At 44.5% G+C, this 18926-nt stretch overlaps 1 protein-coding gene across 2 annotated transcripts in view; it reads right to left on the minus strand.

Moving 5' to 3' along the window:
- DYRK1A (dual specificity tyrosine phosphorylation regulated kinase 1A) overlaps positions 1-18926 on the minus strand; it is a 69928-nt gene that overhangs the window by 38409 nt on the left and 12593 nt on the right. For both annotated transcript variants that reach the window (XM_032101128.1, XM_032101129.1), the window contains exon 2: positions 7403-7481. In XM_032101128.1, coding sequence (XP_031957019.1) covers positions 7403-7412 — 10 coding nt within the window. In that variant the 5' untranslated portion in view covers positions 7413-7481. The remainder of the gene's footprint in view (positions 1-7402; positions 7482-18926) is intronic.

Raw genomic sequence — 18926 nt, forward strand, 5'->3', positions numbered from 1 at the left:
ACCACTTTGTTAGGAAAATGCCAGCACCAACAGATTCCCACAGGGAAGGAGGAAATCAAGAACAAATCTCTCTTCCCTGTCTGGAACAGAACTGTTGCCACCTGTTCCACCTTTCCAGCAAAGATGTTCAACAGCTGGCTCTGTGTGCAATACACTCAAATCTAGATCCCCAGAGATATTTTGGGATTTAAGTCAGCCAAATGTCACCAGGGGTTAGGTGGGAGTGTCAGGGAGTGCTGAGCCTCAGGAACCAGGCTTTTCCCTTGGGTTGATGGATCCATGCTGGGCTGGGTATTTCCTGCTCTTCCCAGGACAACTGGAAGGTCAGAACCTTAAATCTGATGTGTCACTCCTAAAAACAAATTATGTTTCTTGCTCTCTAATCTAATCCCTGTCTTTAACATCTTAGCAACAAGTGTGTTTCTGAGACTGTGGCATCACAATGGAAATCTGAGAGTGAAACATTCTCAGTTTTACATTTTCCAAGCTTAATTGTGTTCCTAAATCCAGCAGGGTTTAACCAGACCCACTCAGATGACGTCTGAGCTGCTCCCAGTGACATCAGAGGGCTGACAAATGTGTCCTGAAGGTGCCTTGTGGAAATATCCAAGCTATCCATGGATAGCTGACTGCATATTGAGGCATGGAAACTCTGGTAAAACCTGGTGACAGGAACCTACTCCTTAATGTATAACCTGGAAAAAACTCTGTCATCAAGCTGAGCATATCCTGTGTTGCTCTGGAAAGTTGGGAATCCACCAGTTTGATCCCAGTCAGGCATCAAGCAAACACAACATCTGAGCACCACTGCCTGCAAGAGCATTTGATAGAAACATTAAAAGCCGCACATCAAGGGATGAATTGAATAGAACAGGAAGCAGCAGCCTGACTAGAAAAAGAGAAATACAAATCTTAAGAAGTCAGAATGTCCAGTTTCATCAAGATTTAGGAACAATATTTGCCCAGTTCTTGCCTCCACCTGCCTGATAAAGTATTATAAATGGGATTCTTACCAAGAACTATTCAGGCCTGGCTGTTGAGAGACATCCTATGGTGTCTCTGTGTATTGTAAAACCTAACCCCAAAGGAACAGAACTTCCAAGGATGGGGGGAGAGGTAATTTTTGCCTGGCTCCATGATGCAGGATGCCTCCTACAGACATTTGCTGCCCTGCTTATGGATGCAACACAGAATATGCTCAGAACTGAAGTGGTACCAGTTTAAGTTAAGGCACTGTCAAGCTCATCTAGTGATGATGAATTTAGGGTGTTGTGTCCCCAGAAAGGGAGGTCAGGCCTTGGCAGGAGCTGCCCAGGGAGGTTTGGAGTGCCCATCCCTGGAGGTGTCCCAGGAAGGGCTGGAGGTGGCACTCAGTGCTCTGGGCTGGGGACACGGTGGGCATGGGGCACAGCTGGGCCTGGCTGGGCTGGGAGGGCTTTTCCAACCTCAGGAATTCCATGAAATACCCACAAAGTACTGCTGGGTGCAGATTTGCACCCTGGGAGGTCCTTCAGGAGCACCAGATTTCAGGTGGGATTCCTGAAAAGCTGCAAATGCTTCCGAACTGGTGCTGCCCGTGCCAAGTCCATGGGAAGAAACTCCCTCTGGATCTGAACCTATGGCTTTTCCCCGGAGCACAGGGCTGGGATTCCCTCCAACACCCATCCTCACTCCAAACTTCACTCCAAACCCACCCAGCCCAGGCCAGCACGATCGATCCAGGAACATCTGCTTCCAAAACAGCGGAAACAGGACACAAAAGGGGATGCACAAGACAGGGCCACTCCCAGCAGCAGCCACCTGAGCCAGTCAATCCCTGGGACAGGGCACAGTTCCCAGACTCCATGGGCAGCTCCAAACTCCGTCTCAGCACCCCATTGCTGCCTTGCCCAAGTGAACCTTTCCTTTTTGCTCCCACACTGAACACTGGCTTTAAAGGCTGCAAGAAGGACTCTGTACTTGTAGTGTTATGTTCATTATACACCTCAGGCATTCTCAGTGCACTGACCAATCATTCAGGAAATAATTTTTATAGTTATTATTGCAATTTTTAATCTGAATTTTAATTTTTGTTCAAAACCTAATTTTTCTCAAGCCTAAGTGAGTCCTTGCTCTTAGAAACTGGCAACAGAAATAAATTTCAGCCTTGCAATAAAGAAATCTCCTCACAACTTAAAACTTCATTGAAAGTTACCTCAAAAGGTTTTTAAAGAGGGTCACATGTATTGGGAGGCAAAATGAATAGAAATTACTTTTCCAGAGTATTAAAACTATATATAAGGACAGCAGCATCTTAAGATTTTCTGGTTTAGATGCTCTGGTCTGTTCCTGGATAAGGAAAGCAGCATCCTCCACCAGGCTGTAATTCCATGCCAAAACCCTGGAAACAGGATTTTTGTTTCCTCTTAGATGCGAGCTGAGGCTGAAAACTTCAATTTTCAATATCACAGGTACTGAGCCATTCTGGAGGAGGGGTAAAAAAAAAACCCTTTTCTTTTAAATAGGCAACTTCTTTTTAAATATGGATGCACGAATCTAACTTTAGCTGTCCAGGTTTTCACATTCCTGCTCTCAAATCCAGAAAGTAGAGCATTAATTTAGTCTGTTGACTTCAAGGTTATCATTCATTGAGGTCAATGACTCCATCTCTGAAAAGCAGAACTTCCACTTTCAGTCTGAGGAGCGCTGCCCTTCCCGACTGCTTTCTCACAAAAACTCCCAGGCAAACCAGCACCACCCCCTGCTGCAAAGGGATTTATCCATGGAAAATCAGGGGTTAACCCAGGGAACATCCAAGCCCTCATTAGCTGCTTGTATTTCAAACTTCCCCTCCTAATGAGCAGCTCTGTCTCGGACATGATTTTCCCGGTATCTTCTGTTTATGGCAAACTTGTGTTGATCTGCTCAGCCAGGACCTGAATATCCACCAAAAACTCCCTGGGAGGATCCAGCCAGACAGAATCCAACTGGAACCAGTCCCCCACCGGAAACAAAACCAGTGGGAGCCACCAGTGTGCCCCAGTAGGGACCCAGCACACGGAGCAGAGGTTTGCTCTGCCCAAGCCGGGTCTGGTTTTCTGCCACCAACTTTCACCTCCAGGCGTGCGATCACCGCCGTGGGACCAGGGACAGCATCTTCACTGCCACAGGAAGATCCAGGGACATGGTGCTGGCCCAGGAAGGTTCTGGATTTCCCTGGTGAAACTTCCAGTGGCTGTGACTGAAGCAGTTCAGGTAACACAGATGAACTCCAAACACAGAACAGCACCATGGACACACTTTGTTCTGGCTGCAGAACAACAGAGGGGTTTTTCTGCTTTGGTTTGTGTTTTTTTTACTACTGACATATAAAAACATCCTTTAAAATAGCTACAGGCTCAATGAAACCAGCAACTAAAACATCAGAAATAGGAGATGTGAGAGGCATGGCCCAATTCTACATTTTCATTCTGTTCTTCCATAAAAGTAACACCTGGACACTTGCAGGCTCTAAACTCAACTCAATCCAGGAACTTCCCAGAAGTCTTTCCTCTGGATTTGTTCTATTTTAATAAGGAATACAGCTGGGGGAAGACAGGTATCTGTGGGAGAATTGGCTATTTCATTGCTCTTGCACTATCCTTATCGAGAAGTATTGGAGTGGCTTTTTTTCTTTTCCAAAAATGACCTTTTTCTTTTTAAAGTTAAGAGCAATTTGAGCACCTCCAATGTCTTATCAAACTTGACTACACCATTATCACATTTCCTTGGTTCTCTACATCTCTGGTGCATCCAGGATAATTCCATGTTGATGAGAATAATTCGCTGTAACCATTATGTTACTCTGTTTTCTTACAAAGGTTACAAAAAGAGGCTTTGAGATCTTCAAACGCTTCAAAATCAGACAACTCAGTATTTTTAGATCCATATTCCTCAGGCTCCAGCTAACTAGAAAAGTCAAAAGCAGAAAGCTGTTATAAACCCAGAAGATTTTTATAAGGAATCTCCATTAAAAAGGGGAAAAAAAAGAACAGCCAACCACTGAGTTATGCAGGAGCAGGACAAGGTGTAGCAGTAACTCTGGAAACACCAACTTTTAAACCCAAGATGAATCCTTGCTTGTAAGAACCCAGCACAACCCCAAATTTGATGCTACCACACCATGAAAAGTGAATATGGGTAGGATGATTGACCACCAGCCTAACTACACCCAGAACTGTTTGGTTCCTTCCTTTCCCAAAAAGTCCTGGAGAGACTTGCAAAGGACAAAAAAGTGAAAAATTCACATTCTGAAAACACTTTTTTATCACAAACCACATTCTAAGGCATTGCCTGTGTCACCACAACATGACTGAAATACGAACTTGGCTTTTCCTGTAAGGAGCTGAACCCCAGCTTTGCTTACTGCAGAGTGGTTCAGGGAAAAGCAGAACAGATCCTAAAAAATCCACAAATAAACATGGAATCAGAGAATCATTAAGGCTGGAAAAGATCTCTAAGACCATAAAAGTCCAAGCATTAACCCAACTCTGCCCAGCCCATCACTAAACCTTGAACTCAACTGCCACATCCACAGGTTTCTGAACATTCCCCAGGGGGGTGATTCCAGCACTTCCCTGGGCAGCCCCTGCCAAGGCCTGAGCTCCCTTTCCATGGGGAAATTCCTGCTGCTGTCCACCCTGAGCCTCCCCTGGCCCAGCCTGAGGCCGTTCCCTCTCCTCCTGTCCCTGTTCCCTGGCAGCAGAGCCCGACCCCCCCGGCTGCCCCCTCCTGTCAGGGACTTGTGCAGAGCCACAAGGTCCCCCCTGAGCCTCCTTTGCTCCAGCCTGAGCCCCTTTCCCAGCTCCCTCAGCCGCTCCTGGGGCTCCAGCCCCTTCCCAGCTCCCTTCCCTGCCCTGGACACGCTCCAGCCCCTCCAGGGCTCTCCTGCAGGAGCCAGAACTGGGCACAGCCCTCGAGGGGCCTCTCAGTGCCCAGCACAGAGGGACAATCCCTGCCCTGCTCCTGCTGGACACACAATTCCTGACCCAGCCCAGGGGCCAGTGGCCTCTTGCCCACCTGGGCACCCCTGGGCTCGTGTCCAGCCGCTGGCACCAGCACCCCCAGGGCCTTTCCCAGCTTTCCAGCCCCTCTGCCCAGCCTGGAGCTCCACGGGGTTGCTGTGACCCAAGGGCAGGACCTGGCCCTTGGCCTGGTTGGCCCTCACACTGTTGGCCTCAGCCCATGGATCCAGCCTGTCCTGATCCCTCTACAGCACCTTCCCACTCTCCAGATCCACACTCCTGCCCAAATTGGTGTTGCCCACAAACTGACTGAGAGGGCACTCAATCCCCTGCTCCAGATCATCGATAAAATTATTGAAAATCTTTTGGTTCTCCAAACACCATCTTAAAGTGCCCTTCTGCTGGGTGTCCTACGTATTACACATGGCATAAAGAGAAGTTAAACGTGCTGCAAGTTTGTTTTCTTGGTGAGTCAAATTGGAAAATAACATTTAATATCCCCATTTCTTCAAATTTTCACATTTTTTTTTAAAGCAGTGGACCTTAATACATTCCTGGGTTTTCAGCTTAAGTGGTGATCTAAAATTAAAGTATTCCATGGTAGAAGAAGTGAAAAAATCCACTTCTTTAGGGAATTGTTTCCCCAGTTGTGGTTGATTGTAGGGGTTTAGAGCAGGTGAGCTTCCCCAACAGTGAAGTGATGCCCATTGTAACAAAGAATTTGTTGGCCCTATAGAAGCTTTCCCCCTTTAACCAAAGACAGTTTAGACATTACCAGGCACCTTTGATCAATCACCCTCAAGAAACCTTCTTGAAAATGTACAAGGAACCATCCTCAAGTACCACAAAACCTTTCAGTTTCAGGCCTGAGCTCTCCCCAGCTACTTTGAACTTGAGATCGAGGTCAGCAGAGTCACCGAATGACTCTGGCTGTTACTGCACCACAAAATAATCACAGGGCAGGTTCTCATTTTAAAGCCTGCAAATCTTGTTCATGCTCAAAACCTCAGCACAGCAAGCCTGGCTCTCCTAATAAAAAGAAAAGGCAAATAAATCTGACTTTTCTAACTTTCAACACATCAGAGGACATGAAGGTCTTTGTCCTGTTTTCTGATGTGTATTTATCAAGGGACTTGTAAATAAAGAATTCGGGCTGCAGAAGACAGAATTACCACTTAAATTTCAAAATCTTGTATCCATTTCTATTCTGCAAGTTCCTAATCCTACAAGCTCAACATCATCAGGAATTCTGACCAAAACTGAAAGTGCTTAAGTTGGAAGTTTTAAATCAGATTAATGTATTGCAATACGAAACTGAATTCTCCCAAACACTGTCATACATAAGGTACTATTCCATAACATCATCTCTCCTTTCAGTTGTGGGATGAATATTTTTAAAGCTTTCAAAACATTTTCTCAATATTTAAGTTCTATTTTAATCTGTCACTGCCTACTAGACAGAGCTCCCCGAATCTGATGGGACATCAATTTTGAGACTTCTAATGCCGTTCCTCTAGATGTAGATATTTAAAACCAATGAAATACCCCTTTGGAGTAGTTTTCCCTTCTCCTCTTCTTTGCCCAACCTAATTTTAGAATTCTTTGGACCCACTTTGACTTGAGCTTTCAGCACACGACTCACAAACATCGGAGTGGAATGAACGATGTTTGGTTTTCACGGAATGAAATCTCCACTTCCAGCATCTTGGTCCTAATCCAAAGGCTCCATGTAAATATACCCTCCAAAGCTGTTTATGCATGAACAGCTGATGCAACCGAAAACTGTCAATCAGGAGATGAGCTGGATGCACACGGAAATCTACCCAGACTTTTTTTTTCCAGCCCCAAGGATTCCTGGGGTTTAAAGCTGAACAAGCAAACCAAAGATCTAGTTTGCATCTACTACACCTTTACAGGCCCCAAAACTGCTAAAATAAGGGCATTTGGGTATAAAAAATTAGACCAACCCTCTTGGACAAGCTCAGTTTTATTCTATTTCTACTGCTCATGATTTTCTATGTCAAAATATGAACTCTATTTCCAACAAAACTAAAGATCAGCTATTCAATCTGCAAATACATTTGGCACTTCCAGGATTTTTGATTAGCCAAAAAATGGAAGAACTTCCTAAAATATCAATCAGTCCATTAAATTGGCACCTTTAAAAGCATTCCCATGAAAACTTTGAAAACAATATTTCCACTCAGGAAAACCATTTTCTTCCTGGAAGAAGGAGAGTTTTCCAAGCTGCAGAAGAGTTTTCAAAGGGCAAAGAAGGATTTCAGAATTCTGCAGGTTCTTAAATATTCTGCTAAGTTGGAACAACATCATTTGAGGGGGACAGACAATGGAACAGCAACAAAAAGCACATCAAGAACATGCACAATTTTTCATTGTAAAAATCCTAAATATGAAATCACCTGTATGCATCGTCTTCTTTCAAGTCTCATATCATCCTGCGGGGTTGTGGGGACAGGGGGAGTCCAGCAGCAAACAACACTGAAAAAGGAAAAGTAAAATAAGAATAAACTTCTTAAACTGCAGCCACAACTGCTCAGTTCAACCCCGAGCTAAACCAAGGAAATCCAAACAGAAACTGAAGTTTTCCAACAGGAAAAGCAGAGACAGGCATTACAAAGACTTATCTTCCACTGATACCTGGTTTTAGAAAAACTTTCTAAGTGTCAAAATGTCAAGGATTAACTTAAATTTCAACTGGGCATTGAATAGTTCTGAAAATTAAGGTCATCCCAAAAAATTGACAGTTACCCATCTTTGCCAGGCCCTTAAATGTGTGGATTTTTACAGAAATTCCAGGCAGTATTTCTAAAACACAACTGAACTTGTGGGATTTTCCCCAATCAACAAGCTACAGAACCATAAACATATATAAATTCCTAAATGTTAAAGTTCATTTCTCCTCATAGCCCGATGAAATTGAATTAGGTTCACCTTGCTGCAAAAAATTAAAATATGCTCAGAAAAATAAAATTATACTTTCCATAAGACAGAGAGATATAAAGACAGGAGTTTCTAGGAAGAAAACTCCAAGAGAAGTTAGGAAGAACAGTAGGATTATTAACAAAAAAAAAGAGAATTAAAACCCAAAACACAACACCCAGCAACTAAGACTGGTCAAAGTATTTCTCAAGCATTTGTTTTTCACTTGTTCTCCAACAAACAATCATTGGTACTCTACAACCTATGGAAATATCAAACCCACTTAGAATTACTGAGAATTTTAGAGAACTCTGCAAATTACTGACCAGCTGGAATTGCAGAGTTATTATTATTTAAACACCTCCTGAAATATGTAACTTCAGGCAAGTGTGAGCAGTCTAAAATGCACTCAGACCCTGCGATCTGAGCAGCAACCGGCGCCGTTCGCTCCATTTCCCCCCAACAATGAGAGTTCAAACCCTGCACAGCCCACCCTGGGCCCAGCCTGCCCTCCTGCCACCACGCTGGGCTTGTCCCTGTGCCACTCAAATGTCAAACACACCAAAGGGAAGGGGGCAGGAAGACAAGGAGCAACTTTTTGGATCCATGTAGGGCAGGTGTTGCAGTGGTAGTGTCGGTGTTTTAGGAGCAGGTGAATTCTTGCTGTTGTGCCTCCAAAAAAAAAGGGGAAAACCCCTCAAAGTGGCCATCCCGTATCTTGAATCCACAGCCTTTTTATGGCCGCAGTTTCACAGAGCCCTGGAATGTCACTGCCACATCCACAGCTGCCATGAGCACTGCTGAAGCTACACCAAGTCCTACAAGCTGGGCACTCTCATGCCTAAATCACTTCAGTTTGGGTGAAAGGCTCGGTCTGGTCCAGGTGCTGAGTGAACACCTCCCACCCTGAGCTGAGCCCCACTGACCCAGCACAGGCAGCCCTGGGACTCAACAAGAAAAAAGAAAGGAAGAGCAAACTCCTACTTAAACAAACAAACAAGAGAATCCCAGAGTGGTTTGGGTGGGGAGGGACCTGAAAGCTCTTCCCATTCCCACCCCTGCCATGGGCAGGGACACCTCCCACTGTCCCAGGCTGCTCCAAGCCCCAATGTCCAGCCTGGCCTTGGGCACTGCCAGGGATCCAGGGGCAGCCCCAGCTGCTCTGGGCACCCTGTGCCAGGGCCTGCCCACCCTGCCAGGGAACAATTCCTGCCCAATCTCCCATCCAGCCCTGCCCTCTGGCACTGGGAAGCCATTCCCTGGCTCCTGGCCCTCCATGCCTTGGGAATTGTCTCTCTCCGTGTTTCCTGCAGCTCCTTCAGGCCCTGCAAGGCCACCCTGAGCTCAGCCCAAAGCTTCTCCTCTCCAGGCTGAACAATCCCAGCTCTCGCAGCCTTTCCTCCCAGCAGAGCTGCTCCATCCCTCTGCTCATCCTGGTGCCTCCTCTGGCCTCTCTCCAGCAGCTCCAAGTCCTGGAGCACCAGGCCTGTCCATCCCACACAGGTGCCCTAAGGCTACAGAACCTCAGTTCTATTTCTGAAATCTCTCTCTGGCCAATATCCTTTTATTCCTTTTAACTGCAGCACCTCTGGGTTTACACCAGGATTACAGGAAGCTTTTGCCAGCAGCAGCTCAAGGACTGAAGGCATCACTCTCTCATCTTTACCACCCTGCAGCTCAACCACAGCCTGATCCCTTCCCAGTGCCACCAGTGCAAGACCAGTTTCAATACCAAACCAGCTTAATTCAAACTATCACCAGAGTTTGAGCAATTTTCAGCCAAAATATCGTGGAGTGTTCAAACACTGCCTCCTGCCCATTCCACAATGGGATTGGTCAGCTCCCAAAGAGCTGGAGAGGTACCCACAGAGCCCTGAGCTATTGTAGAATTTAGAAGACACTTTAAGAGCTACCAACACTACAAAGAGCTGCTGATGTGAGAAAGTCATTACCAGGTTATTACCAGGAATCAACACATCTGTGCATTCCAGAGCTAACCAGGAACACAGATCCACCCCAGTTTCAGTCTCCTTCCAACTCTCCAACAATCAGCCCATCCTGGAGAACTGGAGAACTCATGTGGAATTCCAGAGTGGAAAAGCAGGTGCAGCCCTGTTTTCCAAGGAGGGGGTTAGAACCTTAGCAGAGCCCAAAGCTGGTGAGTCCCTGGGACAGCATCAGTGTCACACACACACAACACAAAAGGGTAACGATTTGGGTTTTTTTTTTAAATAGATACAACCAAATTGCACCCAATGACTGCAGGGGCAGCACCTTAAACTCAGTCACTGAATGTCTTTGCTGTGTCTGCATTGCCAAGTTCTTAGACCAAAAGGCCCTTCAGCCAGCCTGTACAAAGGCTTCCTGGTTTAGATAATAAATTGATGATAAGAGGAGGCAAGAGCAAATCCTACTCATCACACAGTCTGTAAGATCATTATGAGAAGAATCCCCTCAGTAATAACATTTACTGGGCTTCAAGAACCCAGTTTGATCTACTTAGCAGTATAGAACAGAAGTGAATTGGAAATAAAGGAGGAGAGGAAGGAGCAGATGACAGGAAAGGTGTTAAAAAGCAAATTATTGAAAGTAGTAGAGTAAAGAGAAGAATAAAAGCTGAAGTCTTTTATTTAAACAAAGAGAGCAGTTCTTAGAAATCAACTGTGCTAAACTTTACCTCGTGCTTTTGTTTCCTCTTTCAATCACTGTTGCTTTCTACTCTTCCTCTTCCCTAGCCAAACGAGGCTCCTCTGATCTCCTCAAACACAGGGAATGGGATCCCCTATCCAGAGCCACTCCCTGCTCATGAGCAATTCCGGAGTGGAGTTACACAAGGCTTAGTCAGATACACCGAGGATGCTGAGCACGTTCTATTCCAGGTTATATCCACAATGTTATGAAGATGGTGACACCGAATAACAAAACTTCGTCACGTCTCTGACTTTTCCTCACACCCCAAGCCTAGTTTCCCTGCTGGCCTCTTTGAGAATTCAAGCTTTATTCCCTGTATTCCTTAGGAGCATCCATCCCTTCCTTCAAAACACTCAATACCCAACTCACGTCAATAGGTCCACTGCAGATCAAAGTTGGGTTCAGAGCAATCAGACTTCTAAACCCCTAAAAGTTAAAGTGCAAAAACCATTATTAACATGAAAATTTAATTAAAAGAGAAGCCTGCTGGGGAGGGGTTTACTTTTTACATTTTACTAATTAAAACACTTCATAGAGGAATTTATTTTCCTTATTCGGGATCACTGTATTGTAAGATTCAATGTGGAATGTTTCTGCAAAGCCAGGTTCAAGTTTTTCCTCTGTGAAAAGATTATTTTGTAATTTTTAAAGTCATACTCGTGGAATACAGAGAAACCCCTGCATTTCTCATGGCTACACACACTGCTGGCAGAGCTGAACATAATTCAGGTCACTGACCTTCGGTGAACACAGGCAGGCCTGTTGCTAGCAACATAAAATATAAATACTTACTTAGAAACCGAATTTTTTTAAAATTTATTTAATAAGAGAATTATCCTGAGGTATCCACCATGAAATTGGGGTTATTAGCATACTGGAATATAATGGATTTAGACATCTGAACTATGCAGAGGCAACCAGTGATGAGGTTTGATGTCAGACAAACTGAGCAAAGGATTCCTCAAACACACCAGGATTTGGTGTTTTGTTTCAAATACTGCACAGTGAAATGTGAAGTACAATCAACCCAACTGGAATTAGATGAATAAATCTTACAGGGTGCTCGGTGATTGACAGCTTCCCAGAGGGACAAAGCTGAGGAATTCCAGAATCATTGTTTTCCCAGCACCCAGCACATGCAATGTGCTTTGTTACCAGGGAAATCCCATGTGTTTAATGTCCAAATTAACACAGATCTGAGAGCTAAACGCACACGAATTCAGTGCTGCTGTTCTCCTTGTGACCAACATATGGGATGATCTATCTATGGAATAATTCACGAGAACGAAAAGGAAAAAAAGATGGACAAGTTGGTACTGAGTTCTGCTTTGTACAACGACTCAGGTTCACCTGCAATATCACAGGAGAAAATTAAGAGCAGATTATGATTCCAGCATGAAAAGCCAATACGTCCCTTCCCCTTTCTGGGCACCTGCAGATTCCTGTGTGCCCCACAGCAAATATATTGAGTACTAAAACACAGGTAATTAATTTGCCATCAGCATCACAGCTCTCCTGTTCCCAAAGAAGTCACAGATTCCCTTCTGCAGGTTTAAGTTCTATGGGATTGTGGAACGCTTATTAGCTGAATGTTTTCACTGAAACAGCAACTACGTTAAAACTGCACAATCAGGGAATCATGGAATGGTTTGGCATGGAAGGGACCTTAAAGATCATCCATGGACAGTGACACCTTCCACTATCCCAGGTTGCTCCAAGTCCCGTCCAGCCTGGCCTGGGACACTTCCAGGGACAGGGCAGCCACAGCTTCTCCGGGCAAAGATTTTAAAGCTCGTAATTCAGTAAAAATAAAATACCTCTTTTCAGGTGACTTTGTGTATTCTACAGAACCATGAGCAGAGTCACCTTCTGATGGCAGTTCACCCTCATGCGTGGGGTGCACGTTTTTCCTTCTTAAACATGGAAAGAGAACGTTAAGAATTTGGGAATTGGGTATTTTCATACATCACTGGGGAAAATTCACCAACAAGCAAAACTGAGTTTATAGCAGACTTCCCCAACACAGCCCTCATCCTCCTGAGGAGCTGCAACGTGACTTTCCACATCAGGACTTATGAGGTGCTTGTGAACCAAGCACAGCTCAACCAAAACATGCCCAACCATTATTTTCTGTGTGCTGCAAGTGATTTTCAGAGTTCCAAAAAGCACTTGTTCCTCTGAAGAGAAGATGCTGTGAATGACTGGCTTCACTCTTAAGCTAAATTTACACCACGTGATGCAAGAAGCCATCCTCGAGGTGTGAAAGCTTGTGGAAGCAGCTTTCCTGAAATCACAGAGTTTCTCACCCAATTTCAGACCTGGCACAGGCAGAACTGCAGTTGCAGCAGAGCAGGAATTTCTTTCCAGCAGCAGCAGAACTGAAGCAGCCTCTGCCCTTCCCACTGCTGCTGCTGGAATGGGGCTGGTGCACGCAGCAAACTGCACTGGGGGTAAATGGGAAGCAGGAGAAAACCAAGGCCACTGTTATTAATCCCATTCCAGTCCTCTGAGCTGGGCTGCTGCAGATGTGCAGCAGCAGGAACAAACAGCTGGGACAAAACGGGGCTGGTCAGGCCAGTAGTGGTGTCAAAAAACCCTCAAATGCACCTAAAATACATCTAAGTGTGATTTTATCACCCATAGACCAGTGGTGTCACACCAGTACTAATTCAGGCAGACTTGGGAGTGCAATTTGAGTCTCTGAAATACCTGATCTATTAACACACCATTTTTTTTATAATACACCATTTTTTACAATCTATTTGTGAAGTGCATCCCTTCTAAATGTGTACTGCTTCCAGGTGCCTGCAGAAACTGAAATGTCAAATTTATAACTGACCCATCCAGCCAGAGAAGTCAGGATTTGTTTTTTTAAATATTCATTAATTCATGTGAACCCCAGAATAAAGCCTGTGGTTTTAGGAAGAATTTAACTGACACAGCGAGGGGGGAAAGGAGGGAAGAAAAGCCCCGCAATGAAGGCTGAAATACTTGAGATTTTTTAGATAATTTGCATGTGATGCTTTACTTACTTAATGACTACAAATATTAATTTTAGCAGCACAAACTTCAAATATTTTCAGTCCACTGACCTTATAAGGAACCTCCAATTAGAGGAGGGAGTGGCTCTTTTTTCCACCCACTTAATGGTGTCAGACAAAAGTCAAACCACTGGATTTGCATTCCCCTCCCTCAACCAAACAAAAGGAAAAGATGCTACAGCTGGAATTGCCCATCCCCTGCAACATCAGAACATGGGAATGAAGTCATATTCCAAAGTGGAACATACATGATGTAAATTAGTTTATCCAGCACGATATGAAATGTTTTTCAGAGCTGAGATTTTTCTGCAGGTATTTTTTTCCTACAGATGTCCTCAACAAGGCTGATAATTTCATGTACAAAAACTGTTTCTGTTCCTTGTGGTTGGGAAAAGAACTTGAGAAATGCAAAGCCAAACATGTCCTACTATAGAATTGCATTCATCATTTCAGAACTTCAGACCCAGAAGTCTCAGGGGAGCACAACCTTCCTACTTCTCCCTGAATTTCTGAGCCATAAAGGAAGAAGAATTACAGGAACACCTAAAGCTGCCTCAAGTTTCCACAGAACGTGGCCAAACCACTCAATTTACAGATTTTTATTACAACCTTGATTTTACTACAGGTTATTATTCTTCCAATTGAGTGGTCACTAACTACAACTTCCACTCTTGGTTGTGTTCTTTATTTACAAACTGGGCTCTGTTTCTCAGTGACCTGGCTCAGGTGCAGCAACCTGAACTTCTTCCTTCAGGACTAGAGCTGGAAAAATCAAAATCAACCTTACCCAGACCACAACAAACAGAAATACTTTATGTATTTAGGAAGATTCTGTGCGGCTGCTATCCCATGATTAAATGAAATAAAACTACTGCTCCAGCTGAATTTTGGCAGCAGACAGTTCTGGTGTGGCTCTCAAAGATTTAGTTTCATATTTCAAGTATAACAATGTAGATGTTTGTTGCCCTGATACAGTAGTACCTTTAATCTTGAAGGCTTCCAAAATATTTTAATACATGGAGATAGGCACAGATTTAGTCTCCCAAATTAAAAAAAAGAACACAAAAAAACCCAACCCAAAACAAAAACAAAAACCACAATAAAATAACCAAACACACAAAACCAAACACACCAAGGTGTAACTGCTGGCTGACTCTGTACAGAAATGATGCTAATTTGTAAGGTTTTGGGTTAGTGGCTTTTCTTAGCCATTTATTGGTTTGTGAGCATCTGTAAGGACTTTTGGACCTTTTTTAAAACCACCAGGAACTGCTGTTTAAGTTACACCCTTCTGACAGCTCCCATTGACAAGTGCAATGCCACAACCTTTGCCTTTCATTATTCAGATTTAGACTGGACAGACATAGCTGGGTCCTCTCACAACTGCTCTTGCAGTTCCTTTGAACTTGGAAAACACCACACCAGCTCCAGCTTTCTCCAGGCATGTCAGGATAGAAGCACTAGCTTTAAAATCCTTGCTCAACACCTTTTAAAACAGCAGTTCCAACGAAGTTCATTCGCTTTGAAAACTGACAGCGGTCAGGTTCAGGCTCCAAGACAACCAGATGCATTCAAAGCCGTGGGAATAAACGGGATTATTTCATTAAAATGGGAATTTTTAGGCTGAAGTGCCCCAAAAGCCAAACTGATGCTGATTTGGCCGCAGTGTTCCCAGAGCCCTCCCTGTCCCCAGCCCAGGTCTTGCGCCACATCTGGCACCTGCCCCGGCCGTGAGTCACCGCCGCAGTTCAGCAGCACGGAAACGCTCACTCCTGTTTGGTGACTTTTGTGCTGACTCTGCACAGCTCCACAGCCCCAGCCTGACTGACACTCCTGGAATTCTTGGGTTCCAAGGGACCTGGAAGCTCATCCAGTTCCACCCCTGCCATGGGCAGGGACACCTCCCACTGTGCCAGGCTGCTCCAAGCCCCAATGTCCAGCCTGGCCTTGGGCACTGCCAGGGATCCAGGGGCAGCCCCAGCTGCTCTGGGCACCCTGGGCCAGGGCCTGCCCACCCTCCCAGTTCCTTCCCAATCTCCCATCCAGCCCTGCCCTCTGGCACTGGGAAGCCATTCCCTGGCTCCTGTCCCTCCATCTCTTGTCCCAAGTCCCTCTCCAGTTCTCCTGGAGCCCCTTTAGGCCCTGGAAGGGGCTCTGAGGTCTCCCCAGAGCCTTCTCTTCTCCAGGTGAACACCCCCAGCTCTCCCAGCCTGTCCCCAGAGCAGAGGGGCTCGGACCATCTTTATGTCCCTCCTCTGGACTCGTTCCAGCAGCTCCACCCCCTGATGCTGGGGGTCCTGGAGCTGGAAGCAGCATTCCAGGTGGGATCTTACGAGAGCAGAGGGGGAGATTCACCATACATGAAAGACATGAATAAATAAAGCTCCCACATTTTCCTCACACTGTTCACTCCAAGTCCTTCCATGTCTCAGAATACACATCCTTGTCAGCTCCAAACAGTTTTCACTAGATATGAATCATCCCTAGGATAATATTTTTTAACTTCCCATAATTCAGGATGGGTTTACGTTCCATCTGCAGCGCATTTGCCATGGCCTTATTCCCCGGTTAAGGAACCGCTGACCTAGAAAACTCTCATTGAAGAAGGAGATAAACTAACGAACTTCAGGAAATTTTCGTATCAGCTGGGGATGGAGTCAAAACACCTTTTTCAGACTCAGAATTCCAAGGTCTTGTTGCATTCTCTTTTCAGCCTCCATCCCTGCTGTTAAGCATAATATTAAAGCAAATCTTGGTATATCACAAGGTATACTGAGATATAGGCAGGGGGAGGTAATAAGCTGCAAATTCCTCTGTTTTACATGGTATTATAATCCATAAGAATAATTCAGGCATCCTATCCAAGTGATAAAAGCACGTGGATGCAAGGGAGAAAAGCCAGTACAGACACTGGGTGCAGATCAAGCAGCAAGAGCTTTCCTGGTACATTTATCATCACACCAAATAGAGATTTCATCAAACATTCACCCCCAAAAATACAGTTACTGGTAACTCAGTGGGGACTCCAGAATATTTGTTCTCCTAGATAAAGCCGTTGTCTTTAATGTTAAAAAAAATAAGCCCAGAATGTCCTCATCATAATCTGATATGTACCCAAAGTCTTTAGAATTTCATCCAGGAATTCCTCATCAAGCCTTCGTCCATGTATGGATACCTCCCAAAAAAGAATGTATCATTTATAAAGACTTCAGTGACCAAAAAGCCATGACATTCTTTCAAGTGAACTGACTGCCAATCATCCCCAGAAGTTTATTATTTCCTGCTTATTAATATGGAAAACAATGACTTTCTGAGCTTCAGGAATCCAACAAGAGGTTGGAGCTACCCTGCTGTGAGGTGACTCAATCCAGAGTGGTGAGGTTCTGGATGTGCAGTCCAAGCTCAGCGTGTAAATTTGGGATAACATTGGCTTGAATCCCTTTTTGAGTACAGGCACTATGGAGAAGCATGGAATTCACTTTTGAATATTCCCTGATGGCAGCTGTAAGATAAAAGTCTAAGAGACATCTCTCAGTGAGATAAAAGTCCAGGAAAAGTCTCTCTACCAGAGGCCTCTCAGGTTCATTTGGTCTAACTTGACTTTTATGAGGAGAAATTGAAAAACCTTTGGGACAAGTTTATGTGAACTTCAGCAATTCCAGCATCCCGATATGGAGTTGACACTAATCAGTCTGATGCTCTCCAAGATACTTCTCATTTGCTCAAGAAGTAGACACTGCACTAAATCTTTGACAAAATTATCCATTTAAGTATTTAGGTCATGGTAAGGCTATACAATTTTTATTAAATAACAGTATCTTTGCCAGCATCAGAAGTTGATAAGGGCCTTACCAGAGAAGTTTGGTTTCCTGTAGCATTTTTTTCCCTGATAAAAATTCCTAAAATGGTTTTAATAAGGCAGGTTGCAGGAAGGAAATGAGGACAAATTAAAAAAAAAAAAAAAAGGCTTTTAAATGCTGACCTTATGGCCCTCCAAAGGGTACTCAGGATCCCCACGTCCAAGGTATCCAGGAAATAAAAAGGCAACAAAAACTTTAGTATCCCACTGAAGTTCACACTCCCAAGAATAGCTTGGGATGGATGGAAAGACTCCTAAACAAAGCCACTTTTCCAGTAGGTTTTTTCTTTACTTTTGTACTAATGATACTGAACCGATGTATTCCATGGAATGATACGCTGTGCTTTTTAGGAAAGACTGCTGTAAAAAAGGAACTTTTGATATAGTTCTGCTCCTGTTCCCATGTTGTGAAATAGCTCAACAAGAGGGTCCTAAGTGTGCTCTGACACATTCCATGGGCTGCCCAGGGAGGTTTGGAGTGCCCATCCGTGGAGGTGTCCAAGGAAGGCCTGGACGTGGCACTCAGTGCTCTGGGCTGGGTGACAAGGTGGGCATCGGGCACAGGTTGGACTCTGTGATACTGGAGGGCTTCCCCAACCATTTTCCAAATGATTCTGTGATTCTCTGATCCAGCAGCCAAGGCCTAGAACTTGCCCTTTTTTGCTCAGTCAACCCAAAGCAACTTCGGGAAAAGAGATATTTGGCTTTAGGAAAAGTGCAATGGTATGCCAAAGAAGGGGATGGGAGGGGGAAAGACAAGCACCAAACACCAAAGCAGCTACAGAATTCTGTGCCTAAAGAACCTCAGCTGAGCAGTGCCATGTTGTTCAGCACAAGACAAAAGCCTTTAGCCATGAAAAAGCCACACAGAAACCAACAAGGATGGACAGAGTTCACTGGGAAAAGACTCAAAGGGATTAAGAAAGAAAATAATGAGATAAGCTGCAAGTCACCAGCGATACAGCATTTATGAGTAGGACTTTTATTTACTGACTAAGAGGGAACCACTGAACATCTCCACAGACAACCATCGTAATCCACACTCTCACTTATGTTTGTTATCATATAAGAATTCCAAAGATGTTGCCAATCCCATCTGGCATGGAGAAAGCAGGTCTTGCTGGGTATTTTCCAGAGCTCCTGCCCTCAGCCCACCCAAAGACTCAGAGAAGCAAAGGGGATGAGCAGAGAAGATTTGTTGCTTTTTTCCTGCTATAAAGAGTAAGGTGTATTGCCTAATCTTCCACATTTTTATTTGAAGTCACTTTGGATTGTTAAAATATGGATGGATATTAAATGGATGGATTCGGATATTAAAGCATGAGCACTTCTGTCTACTTTCCCAACTAACAGGTAAATAATTATCAACAATATTGAAATAATTTGGGCTAAAATATTGGGTATCTGAATACA

This window comes from Corvus moneduloides, chromosome 2 (assembly GCF_009650955.1).
Source record: "Corvus moneduloides isolate bCorMon1 chromosome 2, bCorMon1.pri, whole genome shotgun sequence".
Lineage (NCBI taxonomy): Eukaryota > Metazoa > Chordata > Aves > Passeriformes > Corvidae > Corvus > Corvus moneduloides.